This window comes from Oryza brachyantha, chromosome 2 (genome assembly GCF_000231095.2).
Source record: "Oryza brachyantha chromosome 2, ObraRS2, whole genome shotgun sequence".
Lineage (NCBI taxonomy): Eukaryota > Viridiplantae > Streptophyta > Magnoliopsida > Poales > Poaceae > Oryza > Oryza brachyantha.
Genome location: NC_023164.2, coordinates 14,772,848 through 14,790,720, shown reverse-complemented (window position 1 = coordinate 14,790,720; position 17,873 = coordinate 14,772,848). Strand labels below are relative to the sequence as shown.

General features: G+C 40.7%; 2 protein-coding genes across 2 annotated transcripts; one reads left to right on the top strand and one right to left on the bottom strand.

Annotated features, from left to right (window-relative positions):
• LOC121053574 lies at positions 1 to 1,224 on the bottom strand. The gene has a single exon (XM_040521113.1). It carries the CDS (start codon positions 990 to 992, stop codon positions 483 to 485), a length of 510 nt encoding a protein of 169 aa, XP_040377047.1. The 5' UTR covers positions 993 to 1,224; the 3' UTR covers positions 1 to 482.
• A 13,105-nt stretch (positions 1,225 to 14,329) lies between these two features.
• LOC102706912 (germin-like protein 2-4) lies at positions 14,330 to 15,596 on the top strand. Its single transcript, XM_006647277.3, has one exon. It carries the CDS (start codon positions 14,700 to 14,702, stop codon positions 15,387 to 15,389), a length of 690 nt encoding a protein of 229 aa, XP_006647340.1. The 5' UTR covers positions 14,330 to 14,699; the 3' UTR covers positions 15,390 to 15,596.
• Positions 15,597 to 17,873: the final 2,277 nt, after the last annotated feature.

The following is a 17,873-nucleotide window of genomic DNA, read 5'->3' as shown; positions in this document are numbered from 1 at the left end:
TTTGGAAGTTCTAGACAGAGCTATATATCCGATGTGGAGATCACAAAGCTTGCTTGCTCATGAATATTTTCTGGTAATTAATTGATCGTCGACTGAGTGGCTAGCTTATTCCCCACAGAAGGAGAAAGAAACTGATGATGAAATAATCAACAGCTAGCTGTTATAGCGAACGGAGTGTGTTGATTCGAACAAGAATGAAACTTGCCTCAAATTGAGATCATTTAACTAAGTAATTACATCCACCAGTAGTCAAAAGTAGTAGTATACAGATTAATTAAGTAGAGAGTACTTGACGTCGATCGATCAAATCATCCATAACTAATACCCCGATCGATCGAATAGGTTTCGCATGCATAGGAAGAAGAAAGCAAATAATCACTGGATCGATCAAGAAGCAGGCCGGCCGGGGGATGGATCGATTCGATCGGAGAGGCAAAAACTTAGCGAAGTGCACTCGATCGATCGATCGACGAGGCCGGCGATCAGGAGCAGCCGTTCTGCACACGGAGCGGGCGGGCGGTGGAGCGGCGCGGGGGGGCGCACTCGGCGACGAGCGCGTCGCGGGCGGTGAGCAGCCCGCGCGTGGCGGCGAGCGGGCGGTCGAAGACGGCGCAGTCGACCCAGTCCTTGAGCAGCCTCTCCTGCCCCCACATCTCCGGGATCCGCACCCGCCCGGCCATCTCCGTCCGGTGCCGCTTCAGCCGCTCCCGCGCGCTCTCCTCCCCAGCCCCCGCCGCCGACGCCGGCCGCCGCGCCACCGGCGACGGCGCCTGGTGCTGATGCTGATCCCCAGCACCCTCCACCTCGTCCGGCGCCCCCCTGCTCTTCTTCTTCTCCGCCATCTCCGGCGCCGCAACAATATGCTGCTGGTGGTGATCCGACGACACCGTCGCCACCGCCGCCGCCGTACCGCAGCTGCAGACCGCGGGCCTCTCGTCCGCCGGCCGCGCCGCGCACGACTCCGACGGCGCCATGCAGCTCCTCTTGCACATGGACACGCACTAGTACGGCCGCTAGCTCCGTCTCCCTCTCCCTCCCTCTGTGTAGCGGTGAACCCGGCCGCCGCGTGGTATAGATACCGCAAGCCCAACAAGCAAGCGCGCGAGAGCTAGCTATCAAGTCTTGCCAAAAGATCCCGCGGCAGAGGGAGTGGAGAGGAGAGGAGAGGAGACGCGCGCGCGGGGGGAGGAGTGCAAGGAGAGGGTGGAGGAGGGCGCGCGTTAAGTGGCGGGAGGGTGGTGGAGGGGGCGCACGCCTATGGTGCGCGGGGGAAGAGCGTGGCCGGGGCGAGGGGTTGTGTGGCTGCGTTTCGCCGGGGCTACGTGGCGCGGCCCGTGTGGGTGTCTCGCGTGGCGTGGCGGGGGCCGCGCGCGTCGATCGTGAGGCGAGGCGAGGGTGGGAGTGCGCGGCGCGCCTGGGTGGCCGCGCGAGGGCCAGTGGGTTGATGCGGTCGCGTCGCGGCGGGGTCTGGGATTTTTTGGAGGGGCCACTTGGACTCTCCTCCCCCCGCGATTGCGCTCAGCCTTTCGCTCCCAGAATCTCGCCGCGGCGCGACGCGACGCGACCTTTTGAGAGGTGGGGGGACTTCGCGCTTGGTTTCTCCGGGTTGGGCGCAATTGGCTCTTGTCCCGTCAAGCACTCCCATAATGTTTATACTTATTCCCAGAAAAACATAAGTAAGACAGAAGAAAAAAACAGACTACAACTTTATTATATCTAGTTGCAAAACGTGTTTAAGAAACTATATAGGTATGAGATGTGGTCAATTATTGTATAATTCTTTTGAAACTAACAATTAACTCTTCTTCGCACCTGATGGTGCCACCACGTCTAATAAACGCATGTAAACGAAAGAAGTCATTAGCACGTAAATAATTGAGTATTAGCTTTTACAACCATAAAAAAATAGATTAATCTGATTTTTTAATACCATATATATATATATTTTTTAAAAACATACCATTCAATAGAAGCGTATGAAAAAAAAAAGGAAAAAGTTTTCCTCGGTGGTCCCTTGGGAACGCGCCCTCTATCGTCGTTGCTCTTAGTTGATCAATTAGCTGATTGATGAAGTAGAGAAAATTAGTGTTGGCTCTTTCTGCTCTTGTGATAGAAAATAAATAGAAAGAATTGTAAATTGATTATAGGTAAGTCGTTTATTAGTGTTTTAAAATTTAAGACAAAAAAAATCTACCATGAGAATAATTCAAAATGAACTTTTATGTTTTAAAATTCTAGTTTTGCTTGCGGATAATAAGCCAGGAAATAGACGAAGAGAGGTGCATCAAATCAAAGTACTGAGCCAAACATGGTCTTAGGCTTTTGCACACAAATACTTTTGTTTAACATTTCGAAGTTTCATGTCGATACGAAATTCTTAACTTTCAACAAATAGTCATACGACAATGACGATGCTGGAGCCACTGGGAGCAATTGCAAGAACTAAAGAAATCAAGCGTAATATTATGTTATGCTATACTCATTTCGTTTCAAAATGCAAACATTTCCAAGATTTAAATCTTCGTGCTGACATATGCTGCTTCCTCCACTAGGATTGCTACAACTATCTTGGTGTATTTTTCAACGACGAAGATGGGCTGGTAGAGTACAAATACAAGGCGTTGGCATGGTGGGATCAAGAAAAAAATAATAAATTTTACCGAACACAACAAAAACAATTTGCCAACGAATATGGTCATATATGTCTCTTTGTTTGGACATGTATATTTCTAAGTTCAATTATACATTGGAATTCATTTCTATGATATGTGTATGAATATGTTCATACATATTAGACAAAACATTAAAATAAAGTAAGTAATTATTTTTTGTCAAAGAAGATTATCACAAGCGATCAATGTCTTAGGGACACCTGCGAAGAGTTATTATCATAGGCAGGTGTCTTATGAGGGTTGCACGTGAAGAGTCAATATCAAAGGTAGCCGTCTGTGTGAAATTACTCTTCACAGGCAATTTATTATCCCAGACGAAAAACGTTAGGTAGTTCGACCGGCCAACCGTTTACATTGGCCCGTTTTAGCCATCTGTATAGGCTAATGTGTTGTAGTGTACCAAAATATAAGAATTTCTAGTACTATTTAGGCAACTATTTGTCTCATCAATTATTTTTATTCAAAATTATTCATATTTTATTCGCACATACCCTTCCACTCCTATTCATTTTTTATTTATTAAGAGGTACAATAATATTTCCTTATTAACATTAATCCTTGTTAAACCCCAAAAAATGCTTTCTTTTTGAGATGGAGGCAATACAATTCTACCATTTGATATGCTGTGCTACTGTTCCTGCCCAATATTTGCCAAATCCGATTCTTATGGATAAATTCCAATCATAATCTATCAAAGTTGGAGTAGCTTAGCTGGTAGCAAAGACTTCTAAATTACAGTGGTAGAACAATAAACACTATTTGTTGGAGGGGCACTAGTGCCATTTATTTTCAAAATTTGCTAAGTCTACAACAAATATCAATGAAAATTTTCTAATCATTGGGGAGGCCAAGCCCTATATGCTTTAATGTGTCTTCACCCGTGCTTTTGATTCGTCCATGATGTCTCGCTTCCCAAACAGAATACATGAAAAAAATCCAGAAAATAATCTACAATATTTTACATAGTATGAATATATCACCTTACAAAATTTATGGTCCAAACTCAACTCAGGGATCAAGAAAATAACAAATGTATATAGGTCGAGTCTAAACATGAATTTGGGTGAATTGAGGCATGTCACTGTACTCTACAATGTATTGTTTTTTGTTTTTTCTAAAAAATATTTATGTTGAATTTAAATGAAAAAAATAGGAAAAATCCATCGGAGAAATCTGATTAATCCTATTATGGTAACGGGCTTCCTCCAATCATGTACTGCACGTACAATTGGAACCGAGGCCATTATATGCCCTAAATCTATCTAGGCTGGGTTGGGTAGGAGGAGGTGGGTCAGTTATCCGACGTGAAAAACCTAGTAATAGATTAGTACATGATTAAATAATTATTAATTATTAAAAAATATAAAATATATTAATATATTTTTTAAAACAACTTTTCTATATAAAATTTTTTTTAAAAAATACACTGTTTAGCAGTTAGGGAAGCGTACGCGCGGACAACGAGGAGGATAAGATAACTTATGGGGACTTGCTGAACGCAGCCCTAGGAATATAACTTATAGTCTATGGATATATAAAACCCAAATGACAAAGATCTTCTCACCATTTTTAAATTGTGCTTTCCCATGATCCTCAGCAAATCCATCCTCACCTGATTAAATTGTCCATGGACCATGGGAGTGGACCGAGTGGTTGCTAACTCAGGTCATTTAGAGCAACTGCCTCGCGTCCAGTTGCAACGTAACTAGAGAGGCATTCCCCTAAGAATCAGAAGGAACTATTCCTGATGCGCATGTTTATCTTTTCTTCCGATAGTGACCCCACTAATTTGATGGGTGTCCGTCCATTTTTACGATGACTAACGGCCGCTCCCTCCGTTTCACGAGTATTTTTAACATTGTCTAGATTTATATAAGTGCTAATAAATCTAGACATATATATAAATTATATACATTCATCTATTAATAAATTTAGACAAGGCTAGAAACTTACGACATGAAACAGAGGTACTAAATTACCATCACCGTAAAAATTAAGTTTGGTGCTTCTCGGCGTGCTACTTTTTTCTCTCTCGATTTATGTGGTGATTGGGGTACCTCGTACATTGGGATATGACTTATCTTTTAGTTTTTCTTATATTTATAAACCAAAATTTAAATTTTTAACATAAATTTTATCCATGATTTTAGGGTTTTTCATCGTAGCTTATTTTTTAGTTTTTACTTTTACATAACTAAGAACACGTGTATAAAAGTTTTATTTATACATTACTTTTCGTTTGACTTTTTCCAAGAATACCAAACCATGAGGTGGATATATGTTTCTCACTTCTCAGAGTCAGAATGCCTGAACAGTCCAATACAAGTACATTTTGTACACGCGGACGATCAACTCATATACAGAATTAGAACATTTTCAACAGCTCATCTAAATTTAGTCATCCATATTTTTGTTTGGATGATCATCTAAAATACTTTCATCCTTCATATCCCTTTGTACTCCTGCAGATCATCTATATATGACATCCTATATATCTATTTGGAGTATTAGAGAGAACATCTAAATATAGAGTTTCTCTCTTCTAATATAGATAACATCTAAAAATAGATGATGAGATAGAGATGTTCTACTGGAGCTTAACTTTTACTCTTCATCCTCTATCTATTTATAGGATGAAGAATAGAATGGATGAGCTATTAGGGATACTCTTACAGACATGATATCTGCTTTAAGAGCTCACAAACAAAGAAAAGCATGTGAAATCGCAGATGCCTATCTTGCAAAAGCTTGCAAAGCTTTCCAGCATATAAAAGCAGGAATCTTTCATTTCCAGTGCAAGGATGAGGACCTGTAACAACCTGTGGCTCCATAAGACAACCAGTATTTCTTTTAATTCCAGTATGTATTTGGAGAAAACTTGTAATTATAAACCACATGATGCATGTCAACTGCACCTTTCGATGATTACTCCCTCCGTCCCATATTATATAGGATTTTTACTTTCTGTTGGTTCTGTTTGTAATGTTTGAGCACTCGTCTTACTCAAAAATTTAGAAATATTATTTTTTTGTTTATTATTAAAACTAGTTTAAGTATTACTTATAAATTTTTATACTTGCACTAAATTTTTGAATAAGACGAATGGTTAAAAATTACACGTGAATAGTGAGAATCTCATATAATATGGGACTGAGTACAATATAGCTTACCCTATACTCCTGTCATTTCCTTTTCCACTATAGCAGCATGCCATATGAAAAAATATATAGTAAATTCAAATAAATAGTACTGTTTTTTCAGGAGAAAGCTAGGAAGCTTCTCACATGTCACATATAGACTAGCTATCCAGCTCAAACTAATCAATTCTGTATTATGATCTTGGAAATGGACGAGGCATTTTTGTCGTGTTTGCTTGCATTCTCTCCACTAGAGAACAGCAGAAACTTGAAAGTTACATCCACGTTCAAACAAAGCAAAATCGTATATGTACCCGTGAAAGATTTTGAAGACAAGCCGGAGAACTTGCCACACTAAGCCAAAAATAAATAAAAAGCAGTTTTGTCGTCTGAATCCACTGCTGCGGCATTCAAGTAGGGCATTCCTAGAGGAAAAATCAAACGAGTGAAAAATAATTTATGAATAAGAATTTTATATATGTATCGTTAGCAATCTAAAAGTCAAGAGTAAAAAATAAAGTTCGGTAAAATACCCAAAAATCAGCTCTAAATTTAAGATTAAAAATTTAAAATTTGACTTATAAGCATAGACAAAGCGAAAGGACGAGGACGATAAAAATCGCTGTCACAATTTCACACTTTAATTACTATAAAAATGGTCATGTTCACCTTTTCTGTACAGAGTGAACGTTCACTAGACAGCCAGAGAAAATCAATAGCTAGACTATTTCAGCATATAGGGTTAGATGAGGAAACGGTGTAACAAATGCTTATCACATCTGAATATCTGAAACAATATAGCCACATTTTTTTCAGACATGAAGTCAAGATGAAGTATGTTACGGAGTAATATATAAAATGGAAACATCATATAACAACGCAAGAACTACGTCCCAACAAGAAATTAAATAAAGGACGATATGTACTGGATCATCACAGATTGTTGGGTTACTCGGGGCAAACTTGTAATTTGTGGGCCAAGAAATCTGCAGTTCGAGTTCAGTTTTCTGTTCATTAAAGATCTTGGAAATGGACGGCACGCTCTCAGCGATTTGTTCGCTTTGGGCCCTCCAACGAATCAACAGGAACATGAAAGTTACATCCACGTTCAAACAAAAGTATTAAATTTAAATAGAAATAAAGTATGGTGTCTCAAGAGATTTCGAAAGTAATGCAACTAGCAACATGCGTCGACCAGAAAAAAAAACCAATTATTTGCATCAGACAATCTGCCATTTATAAACTAGTCACTCTCAACCTTCTGTTCTTTGATAGGAATGGATAGACAGTGGCAGTATACTGATTACTGATGTAAGCTGCAATAGAACCATGTTAGAAAAAAAACTCAATAGTATGAAAGTCCAATGGACCCACCTGTCAGTGACAAAGGCATGCCGTCTTCAACTGCAGAATCCTGATCCCTCGTGGCACGTTATCATGGGCCATGAGGTCAAGAAATGTAGGCCCAAACCGTTGTCGGAGAAATCGATCATGTGACATAAAAGTTCGGTCGAATTCTTACGAAAATAAAGTCAAAGTGTAGAATAACTCTAGCTCTCACAATTCTTTATATTATTACTACCCATGCATTGTAACGAGAATTTTAGAATGGACTTTTATACTTGAGACAGTGATGTTTGGGATCTGGAGGTTCATTTTCTCCTATAAAAAGGTCTAGTTGCTCCATCGAATTATTCACGAAACACTTAACCTCCTAAAGTAATCTTTAGCTCATTAACACCCCCAAATTATTAAAAACAATCCACTTTAATCTTTACTAGTATTTCTCCTTTTCAATCTCCCTATATAAGTCATATATTTTGCACTAAAATTTGACAGGATACTGATATATATACAACTCACTTCTCAATATTTCTTAATATTTTCTTCATCACCGTTGACATTTTATGGAAACACCTAATTGGATTTAAGCCTAGAGATTTCAAAATTCAAGCTAACTAATGTCAAAATTTGAAAATAGTTTTGAACTTGTGTCATGCGTCTATGGCTCTACAAAATTGCAACCTAAAATACAACCTATATAAAGCAAAAAGGAGATTCTCTCTGGTTTCAAATAGTTATCACTAGTTAGTATTCATTTTATAACTTTGACCACTCATCAAAGAAATAATATGTACTTAGAAGTTAGCCATATTAGTAATGTGAACTGGACATTCATATAAATATATTAAATATATAGCTTCCATTAATGGTAAACTTACATTTAGAAGTTATTGATGGTCAACACTAAAACAACCGTGGTCAAAGTGACAAGTGGTTGAAGCCAGATGTAGTATATTATTACGGAGTAAGTTAAATAGTTTAGGCCGCGTTTGGCCACCTGGTTAGATATCTAGACTTTCTTGTTTTTCGTGCATATGCTTTCCAAACCGTTAAATAGTATACTTTTTTGAAAATTTTCTATAGAAAAGTTGTTTAAAAAAGTTCTATTTTATATTTTTTTTAATAATTAATAATTAATTAATCATGAACTAATTTATTACTACGTTTCGCACCGGATAACTAACCCATGTTCAACCTTTAGCCGAGCGCGGCCTTAGTGGGTGAAATGAGCCAAATAAATGGTTTAGGTGGTTAAATGATCAACTGAAATAGTTTGAGAGAGTTTTTTTCTTTTTATTTTGGCATCGTGATTATTTTTCTTGGTGGAACAGTTTTTTCATATATGCACACCAGTTTAAGGGGAAACGTTTTTAGTACATGTGAATAGGTACATCCGTATGTTTGCATTTTGACTAAATAATCATAAAAAAATATAAAAAAAATTGATAAGATAGATTAATACGAGTTATATCACTCCACAAACATACAAGTTTAAATTCAACTTCTACAAATTCTAGCAAAAAACAAATAAAACTGAAACTAATTATACACATATTCATAATTGTTTTTGTTATTTTCCTACAACTTCTAAAAGATGAATTTAAGCTTGCATGTTGGTGGAGTGATATAACTCATATTAAATTATCTTGTCAAATTTTTTCATATTTTTTGATGACTATTTAGATGACATGTAAGCAATGGGTGTATATACACCCGTGTGCTAAAAAACTGCTTTCCAGTTTAAGTTGAGCAAAGTTGTAGCGGGATTGGAAAAAACATGTTGACAGAATGAGACTTGTGGCACGACTTTCGGTGTTGACTCCACGGTTTTGGCACTTGCTCCTAAGGGGGTGTCACATCAGACGTTTGATCGAATGTTGAAAGGGGTTTTCGGACACGAATGAAAAAACGAATTTCACAGCTCACCTGAAAACTACGAGACAAATCTTTTGAGCCTAATTATGCCATCATTACCACATATTTGTTACTGTAGCACTTATTACTAATCATGGACTAATTAGTCTCAAAAAATTCGTCTCATAATTTCTTCCATAACTGTGCAATTAATTTTTTGGTTCATCTATGTTTAATGCTTCATTTAAATGTCCAAAGATTCGATATAATGTTTTTAGAAAAATTTTTTGGGAACTAAACAAGGCCTAAGGATAAAAACGGTCGAAAAAACTATATCTTCTATTTTATTTCCATATTTTTTTTCAGAAACGGAAACGTGACGGTAAAGGCATAAAAGGAAATGATATTGACATTGTCGGAATTATGAAAACGGAACCAATGGAAAGAAAATATATCGATATCAGTCGATAGGCAGAAATGCATATAGAAAAAAATCATATATCACATTACATATTCAGTGTAAGAATAAGTGCACGATAATATCACTTTATACTCATATTATATCAATAATAACATGTTAAGTATAGAGAATAGGGGAGAAAGGGTTATTTAGGGATAGTGAGTTAGATAGGATGATGGGTTGTGTGCCTATGCCTTAGCGACTTGGGCATGTTGGGTTTTTTTTTGGTTTTCGGTGATCCAACATAGAGCTATGACAAAATAGTCGGAAAAAATACATTATCATTTTTGAAAAATTTAACTGTTTTTATTTTTTTAATTACCGGCTAAATCGGTCAAAAGAGCGAAAACGGCAGAAGGTGCTATCAGTATTTTCAATCCTACTTGCCCCTACTCCTGGAGGAAAGAAAAAATGGCGATGATGCCAGCCAAATTAAGATGGGCTCGTTTTGGACCAATCGAGCCATCTGGGAGAAGGTCCACCTCCTTCAAGCTTGGTCCAACTTGAAGTTCCAGGCTAACGCCGCGACATGGGAGGTGATAAGTTAATTTACGCCGAGTAAAAAATATAGTAATAGATTAGTACATAATTAACTAATTATTAATTATAAAAAATATAATATAGACTAATATGATTTTTTTAAAATAATTTTTCTATAGAAAATTTTCGCAAAAAGATATTATGTTTAGAAGTTTGGAAAACATGCACGCGGAAAACGAGAAAAACTAGATATGTTAGCTTACTGCCAAACGGGGCCTAAGTACCCGTGTATAATTTGTATTTTTTAAAAAAAACCAACAAATCACGCAGGCACCCATTTCTGTACATACTGTTCGACCCATGGCAGACTTTTTTTTTTGAAAGGAATCAGCACGAGGTTGTGCTATTTCATTAATAAAGGTGGAGAAGAGTACAAGCCCTAGGGGCGAAAGTAAACAAAAGAGAAAGGGGAGGGGGGACAGATAAACAGGCACGTTGGGCTCTACATGTTAGGAGCAGTTAAGTCTCTAAGCCTCTTGGCGTCCGCCATGGACCAAATTCTGGCCTCATCTTTAATTTTTGCCATGAGGCTAGTTGCCGAGGTCTCCTCCCTGTCGAAGACACGCCGGTTCCTCTCTTTCCAGATTTCTCAGGCGATTAGAAGGATAAGGGTTTGCAATCCTTTCTTTGGTACTCCCCTGGCATTGGATAACATCTCCCACTATTCCTGAATACTCTCGGTGGGGTTCCACCGTCCTGGGTCCAGTTGTTGGTATGCCACCCACGTAGCTGTCATCGTCCAGATTCTTTTGGTGTATCTGCAGTGGGCAAGGAGGTGTTTCGCTGACTCGTCCGTCGTGCGACAAAGGGGGCAGGCGGCATACTCCGTTGTTTGGCCAACCTCTAGCCGCGAGCCGATCCGAGGTCTACACTCTATTTTGAGTCACCAACCAAGCATAGAATTTACACTTTGGAGGGGCCAGGCTTTCCAAATGAGGTTGTTGAGTTTGGAATATGTAGATCCCAAGCATTGAGCTTTATAGGCCGACGAGGCGGAGTATTCGCCATGGTCCGAAAGCTTCCAAGTGATCTGGTCCGGTACCCCTTGCTGAAGTGGGATCTCTTGGGTCGCACCCCACAGATCGACCGGCTGGTTAATCAGCTCTACCGTGAGGTTGGTACTGTTATTTAGCTTGAGGTCAGCGATCCAAGCGTTGTTTGTAATGCATTCTCGTAGAGTTTTCTTCCTTTTACTTGATGCCGCATAGACCAATGGCATCACGTCCTTTGGTCTACGTCTCATTAGCCAGGCGGAGTCCCAGAAGCAGATGGTATTGCCGTCCCCTATCGTTATTTTCGACGCCGCCGCGAACAACGCTATGTAGACTTTAGCCATGTTCGATTAGTTGATTAGGCGTACGTAAGACGAGGAACGTGATTTGAACGTATGAGTCACTACTTCAAAAGTAATTTTTCTGTACAAGGTCCCATCATTTTTCCATACGAATCATAACTAATGGCGTCTGCAAAAATCAAGGATCATTTTCTCATACGGCCGCTTAGGTGGTCCGTATGAAAAAATCGATTTTCCCATACGGGCCTCTTAAGAGGGCCGCATGGAAAAATGAGTTCATTTTTCCATGCGGCTCACTTAAGCGTCCATATGGAAAAATCGATTTTTCCATACGGGCCACTTAAAAAGCTGTATGCAAAAATAAAATTTGAAAAATTTGAAACTAGTTTATCTCACTCATATGAACTCTAAATTAGATGATTTTTTCCTAAATTTTTCTAAAATTATGCTTTATCATGCTATTGTGTTCTTGCTGGTATAATATTGACTATTTTTTCTTATGACTTTGTTTTATCATTTAAAAATTTGAATTTCAAAACTTCAAATAATATTTTGAAGTAGTAAATGATTTAATCTAAAAAAGTCATCAATAACAAATAGCAAAGTTGTATAACTCATCACGATCTATAACTTCTATTTGATCATTTCTTCATTCGATAAAGTAATTTACAAGATCGTCACAAAATGTACATCTCTTATATAGTTTTTATATAACTATATAAGAGAGATACATTTTGTAAACAATCTTGCAAATCACTTTATCTGATGAAGCAATGACTAAATTAAAGTTATAGATATTGTTGAGTTATACAACTTTGTTATTGATGAATTTTTTAGTTAAAATCATTTAGTATTTGAAAATGTCTTTTGAAGTTGTCATAATTTGAAATTGATATTCAAACTATTCAAACAATGTCATATAGAAAAATGACCCATATAAAAGTTGTAGATCTTGACAAGTTATATAACTTTGCTTTTGAAATTTTTTCATTTCAAATCATTTACTACTTGAAAATTTATTTGAATTTCTTATATTTTAAAATTCAAATTTTATATATTCCAATCAAACTCAGATGGTGAAATGACCAAAAGAAAAATGGTAGATCTCAATGAGTTCTACAACTTTGCTTTTGATAACTTTTCACGTGAGTTCATTTAGCATCTTAAAATTTGACACGAAGTTCATTTAATATCAAATTAATATTTTTAATAATTATTTTCGCATGCGGTCCTCTTAAATAGCCACATGCAAAAATCTATTTTCGCATAAGGACGGTTAGATGGTCCGCATGTAAAAATACCCGTAGTTTTTTTTAGTCCTCGTCTCTCTTTCCCTCCTCACCGTTTCAAAAAGTTTTAACCACCTATTTATTTCTTTCTTTTATCTCCTCTCTCCCTCCCTCTCTCCTCTCGTGTCCTCTCCTTCCCTCCCCTCTCTTGTCGCCGACAGCGAGCAAGGCCACGGCGACGGATGGCGGCGGTGGATCCGGCGACCGGTAGAACCGTCCACAGGTGCCCCACATTCCCCTCCTCTCGCCTTCTGCAGCTCCGGATCAAGCTCGTGCTTGTACCACACCATCCAAAAGCTACAGCTCGAAGTGGTTCTTAGGAGGCTTTTGTTGCAAGAACTCGATTTATTTGATTGAACCATGCAGGATTGATTCCGCAAGAATCCAATCAAAGGCACGGCCTTTTTGCTCGGAAATGGAGGCCAGCAAGGTCGCCGGTGCCGGGCTCGGTGAGTTCCTGGAACTATGCGCGGCCGAGGTGCTGCTGCACCTGGACACGCCAGACATATGATATGCGGCCGAGGTGGAGCTCGATGCGTGGCGGCAGATCTGGGGGCAGTGGTGGCAGCGGCGGTTTCGGGCGGTGGCAACGGTTTTCTCGGGCAGCCGGCGACAGTGACGGCGACGGCGACGGCTACGCAGGGAGCGGAAGCGGTGGCTGCTGCGACGAGCTCGGGCGGGCGGCGGCGCTATTTTTTTCGTTTTTTATTTTTGGAATTTTATTTTTTTCGCGATTTTTCTCTTTGCATGCGGTTGGCTTAAAGCGCCCGCATGTAAAAATCGAATTTTCACATGCGGGTGCTCTGGCTGCATGCAAAGATTTGTATTTTCGCAGATAATTTGGCCCATGCAGTTGGTGCAACCGCATATGAAAATCAATCAGGCCTGTTTGTAAAAACGGTTTGTGTCTTTTATGATGTGGTCCATAAGGAGTATAGCAAGTTAAAAGATCCGTTTTAATTAGTACTCTCCTTGTCCCAAAATAATAGTGTATAAATTTAAAGCAATAATATTTTATAATATTTTGGAATGGAGGACGTATATGATAAATTAAGAGTTAATTATTAAAACCTTATGATATGATTTATCTAAAAGCAACTTCTATGTAAGAAAGTTTTGTTTAAGGAAAATGTACCACAGCAGTTTGAAAAATATACTAACAAAAACAAGTAGTTTTAGATTGTTTGGAGGGAGAGGGGGCGGGCGGAACAAGAATTTCGTCGTGCCAGTCGGCGAACGCCAGACAGTTTGCTCGAACATCCCAGGGAGCAAATCGATCGAGCTACTCCGCTGTTTGTGCGCACTGATACTCCTCCCCGTCCCCGGCGCATGATCTTTCCCCGTGCTGGCCAAGGATGCAATGATGCAGGAGTGCGATTGGGTCGCGTCAGTGGCAAGGGATCGGATATCTCCTCTACCCGGCGGCGGCGCGCGCTCCGGCCGGTTGGAACAGCCTGCTACGCCACGAAAGCATCATTATGGAGTATCTGTATCTTCCCAGATGATTCATACTCATATTTTGCAGATTTCATATTTTTTCGTATATGCTGCTGTCCGGCAACCGCCGCAGTCCTCACTGCCAGTGGCACCTGTGTTTATCTGGAAGCCTTATCTACAATGAGCACGCTTGATGAAGACCTGAATGGCTCTTCCGATCAATAATGCAGTTGCCATGTGGTCCTCCTCTTCACTGGCCACTTGGGCAGCACCTGCTTAAAATTCCACAGAAGCTGCTGTTCTTCACTTCAGAGCCCTCTCCTCTGCTTTCTCTGTACATCCATTCAATTATACTCCTCTGAAAAGAAAAACAAAAAAGCTTCTCTAACCATCTCTGCACTTCCGGGAAAGCGGCCGACACTTTACAACTGCTCGTGCATTACAGAAAAACACTACAATAACCTACTGATGATTAGAGGAAATGATCAGCTCACCTACAAGACATGAGCTGGTGTCTGTTTTAGTGCTCGAACTACATATGTACGTGCACTGCAGAACAGCTGCTGTCCACCGACGAACGAGTCACATATAGTTTTGATCAGTCGTGACAAGGTGAGGAAGGCTCACCGGAGAACGAACGGCCGGGTTAGCAAGGAGAGGCGCCAAGAAACGATGGCGCATCGCCGTTGTCTTCTCCTGTTGTTGCTCGCCGCGCTGCTGCCGGCGCCGGCGGCCAGGGGCGATCCCGACGCGGTGCAGGACTTCTGCGTGCCGGACGCCGGGCGTGGCCGGCCGGTGGAGCTCGGCCTGCTCCCGTCCTACCCGTGCAGGAACCCCACCAACCTGACGGCCGGCGACTTCGCCTTCTCGGGCGTGCGCGCCGCGGGGAACTTCTCGCCGGAGACGGGCTTCGCCGGCGTGTCCGTCACCCCGGCGCAGTTCCCGGGCCTGCACACCCTGGGGATGTCCTTCGCCCGCGCCGACCTCTCCGCGGCCGGCGGCGTCAACCCGCCGCACTACCACCCGCGCGCCACCGAGACGGCGCTCGTCCTCGCCGGCCGCGTGTACGCCGGGTTCGTCGACTCCGGCGGCCGCCTGTTCGCCAAGGTGCTCGAGCAAGGGGAGGTGATGGTGTTCCCGCGCGCCATGGTTCACTTCCAGCTCAACGTCGGCGACGCGCCGGCCACGGTGTACGGCACCTTCAACAGCGAGAACCCCGGCATCGTGCGCATCCCGGCGACGGTGTTCGGGTCCGGCATCAGGGAGGCCGTCCTCGAGAGGGCGTTCGGGCTCACTCCGGCGGAGCTCCGGCGGCTGGAGAAGAGGTTCGGGCCGCCCAAGAAGGCGGAGCTGGAGGATTAGCTAGCTGCTGCATGATTAGATTACTCCTCGTTACTGATAATCAATGGGGTATTTCTTTTGATTTGGTTAATACAGTGTTGTATCATTTGTTGGTGGTGGTTGGGAACGGTGATTATGCCGGTAATGATTTGAGGTGTAAGGTTGGTATACATGTGTACGGAAGTACAGATAAATGGAGCAATCGAGGATCACTCAAACTTCAAAATATGAGCATCATTACCGTGATTAAGTAGGTAACACTGTTTTCAATACGAGTTTTTTTACTATCCTTAAAAAATTACCTTAAAATATCGTACCTTTTATTTTAATGTAAAACGTGTGATACCTTAAGATATATTATATCTTTGATGTATCAAAAATTTATACTAAAATTCTTGGTACTTATTTTTCAAGGATGATAAAAAAATATTTTCTATGTAGAGTTTTTTACCGTCCTTGAAAAAGTACCTCAAGATTCCACCCTTTTTAGTGATATATTGTATCTTGAGGCACCAAAAATTTAGAGTTTTGCTTGTCCGACAAAAAGTAACAAAAGGTATTTCAAGATACCGGTGTCTCGTGGTGCCAAATCGTTTCTAATCGTTGGATCTAACAGTGCATATCCTACTCAGCTAGACTCAGCTAGATTCAATGGTGGAAAATCATTTGGTACCTCGAGATGCCAGTAATTCAAGGTATTTTTTATTGGACCGGAGCAAATCTCAAAAATTTAAACTAAAATTCTTGGTACCTCGAGGTACTTTTTAAGGATGGTAAAAAGTCCTCTATGTAAAATTTGGTACCTTCTAGTATCTAAGATACCAAGAGATACCAAATTTTACATAAAAAACAGTGATATCTCGTGTACCGTGAGAAAAATGCTCTCAAAATATACTAAGTTTATCCGTTCACCCTGTTTGGAACAATCGAGGGTCACTCAAACTTCAAAAGTGATTGGCAAACAACATATATATTTTAAAAAAAATTTGTGAATATAGCTTTTACATACATGTTCTTAGCGATCTAAAAGTAAAGTCGGAAAAATAAATTATAATAAAAAAACTCCAAAATCAATTTTAAATTTAAGATTAAAATTTTAAATTTTATCTTATAAGCAAAAGCATAATCGAAAAGACCATGTTGATAGTGGGTTTTTTTGAAGGAACTTTTCTTAGATTTTCAATCCTTTGGATTTTTTTTCTGAGTTTGTTTGGAACTAAGGAACGAGGTTGTTTGGTTTCTTTGAAAGGTATGAATTCCTCCATTTTCAAACGAAATAAAACATCACTTTAGTTCAAAGGAAAATGTCCTTTGCTTATCATTGCATATGTGTCTATCTGTCTCAAAAAAAAATTCTGTGATCTAAACAACCCAAAATTTATCTTTCATGTATTCTGGATACTTAGTTTTTTTCTTTACATCATACCGTATATATGTATTTTTTTATTCCTTTTTTCCAAATAACACCTCAATGCTTTTTCCCCCTAAGATGGTGTTTTGTGCAAAATGTTTATACCAAATCACTTTAGAGTGTCAATCATAAAGGTTCTAACACGCACATGTTAAAATGGGCCTAGACACGATGGACTACAAAAGGATAAAGGGCCATGTGCAGCCCGCTGCAAGCATCGTATCAGCCTCGGGCATAGCTCAGCGCAGGGTGAATCTCCACTTCCTTCTCTTTTGTTCTCTTCTTGTCTTCTTCATTCATTGGCTTGTCATCATCCTATTTGATTGGGACTTTGGTGTTGGTTCCATCATCCTTTTACGAGTTTGTGCCCCCTTCTCTTCACCCCCACCACCTTCCATACCTTCATTGATCAACGCCACCAAAACCGGAAAAACATTTTGGTGGAGCCCGGGTGCAGGCTAGCCCCTCTGCACCCCCATCCGGATGGATGGCACGTGTCTGCCCCCTACGATCTGATTAATTGTAGCTAATTTCTGCTGATTGTACTTGATCAAACTCATTTTCATTCTTATGTTCCATTAAAATTTTCAACAGAATTTGATTCTTGTGTTCTAGTAAAATTGTGTCCCCTCTATATCAAACTCATTTGACCCTTCATAATTAGACAGATCAATGTACCCAATTGTTGCCTCTCTGATATTCTGTGCTGCTATTTGTGGCCTGCAAGGTTGCAATTCAGAAATTTTAGTAACATTCTAGTGCTGTACAATAAATATATAGATAAAATTAACATTTTGCTTGTCCCAGCAGTAGCAGCGGCTACTTGTCCCGGCGGCAACCTTACTCGCTGCTCGGCAACTCGGTGCCTCAGAGGTTCGACAGAAAAAATGGTGTCGGCGTTGTCCAATTGATCTCATGCACACACAGTGGTGCTTGGTAGTTGGACAGGCTCGGAGCGGTGAGGGGCTCTATAGGGAGGTGCGGAGGGACATTGCGGCACGCGCGCTGGAGCTTGGCAGTCAGGCGGGCTCGGGTGGCGAGGGGCTCTGGACGGAGGTGCGGAGGGATGTCGGGGACAGTGGACCAACGGCGGG

Excerpts from the sequence above, each read along its gene's own strand:
- LOC121053574 (XM_040521113.1), bottom strand. The coding sequence starts at position 992 with ATGTGCAAGAGGAGCTGCATGGCGCCGTCGGAGTCGTGCGCGGCGCGG.
- LOC102706912 (XM_006647277.3), top strand. The coding sequence starts at position 14,700 with ATGGCGCATCGCCGTTGTCTTCTCCTGTTGTTGCTCGCCGCGCTGCTG.